The sequence below is a fragment of the Chondrus crispus genome, genomic scaffold (genome assembly GCF_000350225.1).
Source record: "Chondrus crispus Stackhouse genomic scaffold, scaffold_493, whole genome shotgun sequence".
Classification (NCBI taxonomy): Eukaryota; Rhodophyta; class Florideophyceae; order Gigartinales; family Gigartinaceae; genus Chondrus; species Chondrus crispus.
The window spans coordinates 28,329-37,838 of record NW_005179399.1 but is presented as its reverse complement, the minus strand read 5'-3'; the positions used below and the strand labels follow the sequence as shown (position 1 = coordinate 37,838).

Genomic DNA, 9,510 nt, shown 5'->3' with positions numbered 1-9,510 from the left:
CAAGCCCAGGACAATCGCATTATAGCACTTTCTTCGTCAAGACAAAGCGTTTAGAAATGTTTTGTTTGACCCAGAGTAGAGGAAACTGCCACTCGCTTGGCCTGATTTGAACTAGCGTCGGCGCCTTCCGTATGCTCGGTACTAGCAGATGATTGCATGTCACCATCGTGCTGTGCATAGCCCTGTGAATCCTCTTTCGCTTCGCTGCTGGCGATAAATTCAACAAGAACGTTGATCGTGGAGGCTTTTACAACGTTTGGGTAGCCACACATCCCCACGACGGGCCTTTGATTCGGTTGTGTGATTGGGGCCTTGTGCTCAAAACTCTGCAACTTTTCAATGGAGTCGTGAACACCAACGACTCGAGAATCGCTTACAGGTTCATTTACGCTAGCTTTGAATGCGGAAAAGAAGATAACATTCATGCCCTGAGCCTTGAAGTAGGCTTCCCAGCGATCGATCGGTTTGAGAAAAGATAAGACTTGTTAAGGACGAGCAGATGTGAACGGCCCATCTCGGTAGTTACATACCGGCACATATCCTCGCAGTAATACAAAAGCGGGTTTCTCGCATCCACAATCTGTACAACCATGTCTGAGCACTCGACAACACGCCAACCTGTCTCACTACAACTATAACTTCAATATTCTTTTCAAATAGAGTCATCACGGGGCCAGAGACGGATGAAGAGAGCCTGTTTTCTTCCTCAAGCGTGGCGATTTTTCTCCTCCACCTCAAAAACATGTCCATCTCTTTTGCCAACTGAGCTGACGTCGTAGTTGAGTCCTAAGGAGGCTTAAGTCGTATTCTTAATACTGTTTTGTTGAGGAGATTCCGTTTCTGCGGATTGTGACTCGCCGATGCCGTGTTTTGGTGAAGCGGAGTCATCACAACAGTCTGAGGTGCAAGGGGTTGTGGATATCGCTCTGCAGTAAAATCTTCATTGGCCATGGTCGCGTTGAGCATGAAATCCTCCAACTCAGTGGCATCGAGCACAGTAGAGCACACGAGACAGCAGGAAGACTGGGGGTGGCCGTGAGATGGACGATCTTGGCATTGAGGAGCGGCCGGAGCGGGGGTCACGAGAGGAGGAAGAATTTGATCGGCAGCGTTAGGGCGTGGAGGTGCGGGAGTGGGAGGTCTGGGAGGGCGGCGGTGGCGGCGAACGCGGCGGGAGGGGAGGACGGCGGGGAAAACGCGGCCAGCAGAAGCAGCAGGGTGGCAAGAAGTGTCGGAGCGACGGCGAGAAAGCGCCAGTCGGGTGCCGCCGAGTAGCAAACTGTTCAGAAACAACTTCAGAAATGTTGCACTATCGCACTGGAAGGAACGGGACGCATTAGTCCACGGGTCTTAACAACTTCCACCATCCTTTCTCTCTTCCATGACACAGAGGAAGAACGATATTCCGCTCCATTATCTTGTTCTTTTAAAATATTACGCATATCTTCCTTTGCTTGAGCGTACCAATCCTCACTCTGGACTGCAACACGATCGAATGTTTCAATACTTCGAATTGGTTTTGGAATCTCCTCCTCATCTATGACAAAATTATGGAGCTTCCTCGCATTAAGAACAATATGGATATTAGTCTCGACAATGAAGCAAAAATCTTGGAGAATTCTCCACTTTGCCATCAGCATTCCAAATGCTTGTTCTACATGCATTCGCAAGGAAGAATGCCAAAAATTAAATGAGTCCTGCCAATCTGTTGCCTGTGATGCTGGATATGGCGTTATTAAAGACTCTGTGCAGATATATGCTTCATCTCCAGCAATCCAAAACGCGTAGTGTAGTAGACCAGCCATCAAATATTCTCCCAAACTTGAAACCGCGTGCGTTAAGGAGTCGTGCGTGCTTCCTACGCATTTTGCCGAAAAACACAAAACCGATAGTTTGAATCAACAATTGCTTGCACTGGGATAGCGTAGTAATGTTTCCTGCACCAATATGCCGCCAGATTCAGATCAGTTTCGGGCTTTCTTACCTTGATGGAAATTCTATGTAGGGCTCCCACGCAGCTGGAAAGGGGGCTTTCAGGCCTTCGAGAAACTGTCAGGGCCTCTGCAGATTGGCTTAATGCCGTGTTATCCTTCGAAAGTCCTAGTAAACATAAAACCGACATAATAGCGTGACAAGTGTCCTTAAAGACCTGGTAAAGGGTGCTCTTGGGTGTGTTCTATACAGATATTATATCCACGTAACTAGCTCCGCCCAACAGCCTCAAAGTTACCGCAAGAAGTATTGCGGGACTGACAATTTTCCTTCCTGCCCTTTTAGCCATTTCTCAATGTCTTTGCAGATGCGGCTTTAACATCTTGAGCAGCTTGTAGAATGAGTCTCTCGACATTTGGAAACAACGGCGAAAAAATGTCTCATCATAATACTTGGTCACCTCTTCAAACGATTTTCTTTCTCCAAATGTTGGAGAATTAGCAACTCTATGGTACTTAGTTTTGCAAGAGTGACAGGACAATTTTGCGTCAGTGTAGCAATGATTGATACGACACTTGCAACCAAAACTATTTTCTTCTTCTGCAGCTTCGCGCGAACTAGAAAGTGAGATGAAATAGTTAAGTGATGGGAAACGTGTGACCTAGAGGAAGAGAAGGCCAAAACAGAATGCCGCACAACATTATTATCGCACAAGATAGAATGGATTGCAATGGGCATGATTGCATCGTCTGTTCAACGACCGTAGACCTTCTTTTGATCTCGAATAGATCACGGCCGTCCGCTCTGATCCGAATTCAACATAGCACTGCTCGGTAGATTGTTACTAACACTGTACAGAGACCTCTTGTAAGAACCAAATGTTTCCTACAGCACGGAAAAATCCTTTCCCAGAAAAGTACGTCACATCCTGCACCGACCGCTTAGATATCCCTCGAAGCAAATGGTTGTGATGGCGTGCAGAAGCTGAAAGAGAAGAATGATTGCACTACCCCATCATGGAAGACCGAGAGCGGGTTTAGGTATGAGGGAATGCGAGGAGTGGGTGAGGATAGGGGGGATAGTTGCTGAAATATCGAGGGGAGACTTGACCTTGTGTTGAACCACAGGGAAGGAAGAGGTTTTCTTGGTACTGTACTTTCAAGGTTTTGTTACGAGATAGACCTGGGATGGGTATCGTCCTGGCCATGAGGATCCGGATCTGGATGGGCGAGCTGTGACTTCTACTACTTACAGTAGAGAGGGCACAGTGTCAAATACATTTTTTGAATATTCTAAGAAAATCGGTATGATAGCGGTGGTGTCGGGCAAGAAATTCGCTCGGTTAAGACCGGGGGTGACCCCCGGTCGTTACATGGTGATCCGTGGACACCTGCCCATTCGTGGTCATGACTGTGGCGTATTTTGCCCTCTGAGTGCTCATGGCTATGGAATCTCGAAAACGATAATTTTTATAGACGGCGCATTTGTCTGTAGTGGTATGATAGTGTAGTATGCATACGGACTTGGGCTCGGTAATTGGACTAGGACTCTTTGGAATGAGTTCCATTCATCGTTGCGGTTTTCTCGCTATACATGTAGCACAGTTATACGACAGTGTGAGAATCACGTTACAGTATGTGCCACAAAATGACTTCTGGAATGGTGCATGTTACATTAATCAGCTAGGCCTCATCATTTCTCAAAGTTGATATCTCAACGATGATAAAGTATTATTTACACCTTAATTCCGATTTAATGCATTGAATTTTGTCACCAGACTTTGGCTGGGTTTCGCTTTTGGTCAGGTGCTCTGAAGTCCGGGAGAATGTTCGAGCACTCAAAATGCTGTGAGCATTGACAGTAAGCCTTTGACGAGATCTATTTGATTGCAGAACCAATGACAAACAACGCTTTGCATATGCAGTGTCACAGAGCTTTGCAGGGGGCTTGCTCTTGGCTCGCGTGAACAGAGGATACACCCAATTTTTGTCTGTATTTAGCAGATATGTTCATTGTCCACTGTGCTTGAATTAAAATTCTATAATTCTAATACTACAGTGCACAAATACACACCTACGCCTTGAAGATATTCAACGGGATTTCGGAGGCCCTTATGTCTGTGTTTCGCAAGATGATATCGCGGAAAATCTTCGTTCGTTTGGAGAAAATCGGTCTGATTACGTTCGGCATGAACATTTGCAATACCCGAGCAATACTCTTTCTTCTCCTTAGATAGAAGAATTGGTCACCATCCCTCAGCCGAAGAAATTCAATTTCCCACACACGACGCATAGTCTCACCTAGTCCAGCCCTGCCAGATTTTCTTTCTGCCACGAGTCCCGGCCATGCTTCAATTTTGTCGACATCACCTTCGTACGCATTACTCAACTTATTTGCTGATGGTAGGTCGCCCGTAATCCCAATGAATGAGGTCGCCCTCGGCAACCCGAAAATCTCTCTGATTTGATTGTATGTTGGCAAAGCATGATCGCGTCCTCTTTGAATATTCAACGCGATGAGATCGAATCCCTCCTCACCTGAGACGAACTCGAAAAGCATGTTTCGAAGAATATCATGGACCTCGAGGTCTACTTCCTGGGCCTTGGTTCCAATAGCTCCTCTAAAGAGATTGTCCACTTCTTCTGTCTCTTGGAGACCGAATTCTTTGAAAAACACAGACTTCAAGGTCAGGGGAGGCAACGGGCCAAATCGTCCCCTTCGTGTCACCACGTTACCCACCATGGTATGGCCAACGCGAAAGGCTGCACCAGCAAATATGTCACTTACTGTGGGATTCACAGCCTGGCGATAACCCCTGTAACGACGAAACCTCCGACCGAAGATAGCGGGTAAGAATTCTTCATACACAATTTTCTGAAACTGGGCAATATTAATCTGACGGGCCCATTCAAAGATCGTGGACGTTGACAAGCGACGAACTCTGTCTTCTGGGAAGTTTACCCTGATCTCATCCACAAGGCGGTTGTGTTCCCGAACGAAAAGTGTGTGGATTGCGGTCAACATAGGATGCTCATTGGCACGGTGGTCGCCCGCAAGGTAGAAGCGCGCCGAAGCTGAGTTTGGTGCATTGTTGAAACCATCCGAATTGAAGGGAAGCAAATCCCCAAGGCTAACCTTCATCTTTCCAGTAAGCTCTCCTCTCGAATCCCGTTGCAACAGAAAACTATTTCGAGGATCGTTGACACCGTACACTGCAGAAAGGTCCAATGCTGAAGAAAGTGTGTTGATCGGCCTTTCGTTTGTTCCCTCGCCTGTGAAACCCCTTAGGGAGCGCTTGAAAGACATGCTACTGCCCGTAAACCTCGGGTCTCCTGCAGGAACGACAATGTCAAACTTCTCAATGTCCGAGGTGGGAGTTGCCACTAAATTGTGATCGATAAACTGGCCGAAGAAGACGAAGAGCTCGCTTATGCTCTTACTGTTGAAAATATCTGTGCGCTGATCACTGATTATGTTGGAGATTTCCCTGGCACTCTTCAGTCCAGTTCCAGTGGGAACATGGGATGTGTGGTCCCTGAGGTAGCTTAGCTGAGTTCTTTGGGCCTCAGCCCAGGTACTCTCGAAGGCCGATGTACATTGCCCAGATAGGGACCGAATGCGCTGGCGCCTGCAAGTGAGAGGCGGTGGAACGGGAGTGGGTCCGAGCTCTATGGGAGGGGGCGACTCAACACCGGGGAAGGGTCTACGTTCCGGTTGGACAGATGGTGCGGCACTGCGATTAGGGCTTGGAGAGGGCAAGGTTTCTGCTGGAGCAACTGGTGCCAGGAATTCCTGGTCTTCTCCATCGACGACCGGGGCTTGGGCGAGTGCAAACGGGACAAACGCGAGAAGGGCGCAGAGCCCGAAGAGAAGGCGGAGGAGAGACATGGCGCAGAGAAGATGGTAAGTGATGCCGCTGACTTCGTCGACTGGCTTTGCCTCAGCGGGAGAAGAATGTGTCGTGGTCGGCGGATGGTCTTGAGCGTGAGTGAGACGAGTTGACGGAAGACATTAAATAGTGCGCCGCGCTTACAATTCGTGAGAAGAGGGAGGGAGGAAACGGGGTAAGCTATCTGGTTGACAGAGGTGTATGTATGGGATCTTGTTGTAAAAGAAAGGCGCTGTTCTGCGGGCATATACAGACCTCGCGTGGCGATAGTTTTCATAAATGGAAGGGGCCATAGACTGTATCTATCTTAGGTGTTGGCGGTCTGGAGAGGGGTATGAGTTACCCAGTGGAGCGAATTGGGGGGGTTTGAAAGTTCCAAACCTAGATGCATGTGCAGTCAGTAGTCTGATTTTGGATGATGGGGGTGGCGCGTGCTGAATGGATATGTAGTGTACGACACAGTACATGATTGAGGTGTTCGGAAAAAGGGGCTGCGTGTTGTAAACGGAAATGAATGATCCTCGTGCACATCAAGACATGGATATTTATCAGTACTGTACGCTACAGCATTGCTTGTCCAGGTATCAATAAGTGGGAGTGGGTGTTTTGGGCGGATTTGATTTTGCGCCAACTCTAAACTACTTGCGAGCGAGCAAAAAAAAAAAAAACGCCATTGCTGGCAAAGTGCTGGTGAAGCCCTCTTTCTGGACAGGTCTGTTAATTTTGGTTAGCACAGTGGAATGGAATGACGATGGTGATGGATGAGATGGTGATGGATGAAAGCCTCACGAACAGGGGGGTGCAGGGGTGTGAGGTGTGATTACATCATGCGGGGTATGAAAGGGAGGGGTAGGATATAACCTGCGTGAGGGGGGGGGGGGGGAAACCACGGGATTGGCGAAGAGCCCGCATGGATCTCTCGCGCTGGTGCTTATTTATTAAAATTTGTTTTTCAGTCGCAGATTGCAGATTGGAGAAGGGCGTCTCCCACCCGCTTACAACCCCAATGCGGCTCTGTCCTCTATTAACCGTAGTTGCAGTACTTGCGAAGACGGACTGCCCTCATAGTGACTGTTTTCCCTGCCGTGACTTACTCTACATACCAATAAATCTGTCAGCTTTCAGAGACCCACTGTACTGTAGTGCCCTGCATCGCACACCTCAACACTCTCTGTCTTTTATGTCTACAAGGGGAAACTCCCCAGAAGTGCACTCCTCCGAGATGTGCGCAGTTGAGAAGTGACAATGTGTATGGAGATAAAAGGGAAGGCAGCTTTTGTTTGTGCGTTACAATCATTCTATCCAGCTTTGAAATGTTCTCTGCACAATACAGTATGCGAATCTGCTTTTGGGGTCAATTCTATCACTAATATGCAAATTTTGCACACTGCAGGGCACACTTGACAGTGACGAACAAATTTATCACACCTTTTTTGCCTTCCGAATTCCAGCTACACTGCTCCCTACACATGCATAACTCAAGTGGGGCACTACTCAGGCCTCTCTCCGGGCCTCCTACAGTATTCAAACAGAGACACCATTGTGCTTGTCAAATCACTTGACTCCCGGCCTTCTGTATTCGGAAACGCCGCAACTCCCAACGTATCGAAATGTGTACAGCAGAGTGGAAAATCTTTTCTAAGATATCGTCCAGCCAGCACAACCAACATTCCTGAGCCAATCCTTACCACCGTGCAACCTGGCGGAGGGATACAGAACCTGCACACACCATCCGGCATGTGCGATTTATTCCGGTACACCACCCTCGCTCTACCCCATGGTACCCCAAGGTAACTTGCCCCACGGTAAAGCGAGGGTGGTGTACCGGAATAAATCGCACACTTACAGTATTTCACGTTCCGTATCGACATGTGAACATTGCCTCTTATCTCGATTCTGTACAGTAGCAACAACAACTGCGGCCTCGATCGTAAAGTCAAGACGACAATGCAGGATAGCACCAGTTGTCCCCATTATTCACGCTTACAGAGGAGCCTCTTCTGTACGCGGACTGTACCCGCATTGTGACCTACTGAACGTAAGTCCCCCACGTCTTCGGTTATCAACCCTCAACCTACTGTGTACCCTTCGATCTTTCCTGCCTGACTGGCGACAATGCACGCCCTTACTTCATCGGCCTCCACACCACTATTGTACCCTTGCGGCACGATTCTGCATTCCATGTTTGGGATTTATGTCGGCAGGGATCTGACCCTTTCGACGACATAGGTGAAACCGTTGCTGACACGCATGAATTTGGAGCAGCCCCACGTGATTGCGCAGAGTAGTGTGGGTGACATGCGGTCTGCACTGTGGGGTATCATCTTCGTCTTTAACTGTAGTCGGCAATGCATGGCCGGCGATCAGGAGAAAAAAAAAAAAAAACAGTCGAGCTTCAACCCTGCCGCCCTCAACTGTGGCCCTCTCTTTGTGCCGTCACTTCCGTGTCTCTGTCGACGGAGCATCGCAAAGAAATCGCAACTAAAACCTCGCATTGGCGAAGCATCGCTTGGCACGCAAGTTGAGGGTATCATCTGTGATCCTGGCAACAAGTGCCGCGCCCCACCTCTGCGCGTGAGGTACCCAAAGGTAGTTGTCCTACTCTTTTTGCGCCATTTCATTTGCGAAGCACATTTTCGCAAAACCCTACCTGCAATGTGACGGTTGCAGTATCAAAAATTGGCATTTGCAATGTACGGTAAGACTACGAGGATGAGAGGTGAGACAGACACAGAAATACCTCGCAGCGTGATCAATCATCCGGAGATCTCCGGATGATTGATCAGTCGATGCATAAAGACACACTTGCACAAAATTGAGATGCCGTCTCCCCTACTTCCTCACAGAAACTACAGTCAACTACAGTACAGCACAGGACTCCGCATGCACATACGGTGCTGTACCGATATTCTTCAGGTTCCATGCATATCAATAAAGGTATCTTCCGTTACAGTAAGAGGTTACGGTACTGTAGCATTGACCTTCTCCGTTGCCTCTGTAGATAAATTGATTCAAGTTCTCGCCGCATCATCATGTTGTGTACATTTTCATGCACGGCGGGAACATGTCAAATGGGCATATGACTACTGCTTCCTGCCAGTTGGCCTTTCAGAGCACTACTGTACAGTGTACTGTGTTGGCATCGCATACTGTAGAGCTGCGACAGCATTCATCATTCCGTCTCGTGTCGAATGGAGCGAATTCCGAAAGGGTGTAAAAAGTGCGTGCGTCTACAGGTGGTTTCATAGTCATGGGGATCGAGGATAGTCATGCGCACTATTACGGTAACTGTATTCGGACGCCAAACCGCGCATTGTATGCAGAATACGTTGTCCTGTGAGGCATGACCCTCCGGCGTTCTTTCTTCATTGTGCGGTGCGGTCGATTTGGATGACTCACAGCCGTTTGGCGCTCATGCGTACCATGCAATAAAATTGTACGGTACGTATGGATATTATTCAGCCGTGTATGATTAGGTGCCTGCATCCAACAAGACGTGCACCCCAGGTGTGGTCTCAAAGTCCGTCACGAGGGATGCGACTGAGAGGATGTTCTTGCGAAAAATGCAGCACGACCTTTGTGAGAAGCACGAGAGCACGGCAAGGACAGAGATATTTTTAGGAGGACATATACGTTGTAGCGTATGAAGAATCTCTGCTCAAGGGAAAAGAGCCTGTCAAATTCACGGA

At 48.3% G+C, this 9,510-nt stretch overlaps 1 protein-coding gene; it reads right to left on the bottom strand.

The window, feature by feature from the left end:
* Positions 1-3,906: 3,906 nt before the first annotated feature.
* On the bottom strand, positions 3,907-5,889 carry CHC_T00010243001 (Animal heme peroxidase homologue). XM_005719364.1 is given in 3 exon segments: positions 3,907-4,005; positions 4,006-5,820; positions 5,821-5,889. 1 exon segment carries the CDS (start codon positions 5,818-5,820, stop codon positions 4,006-4,008), a length of 1,815 nt encoding a protein of 604 aa, XP_005719421.1. The 5' UTR covers positions 5,821-5,889; the 3' UTR covers positions 3,907-4,005.
* Between the last annotated feature and the right edge of the window lie 3,621 nt (positions 5,890-9,510).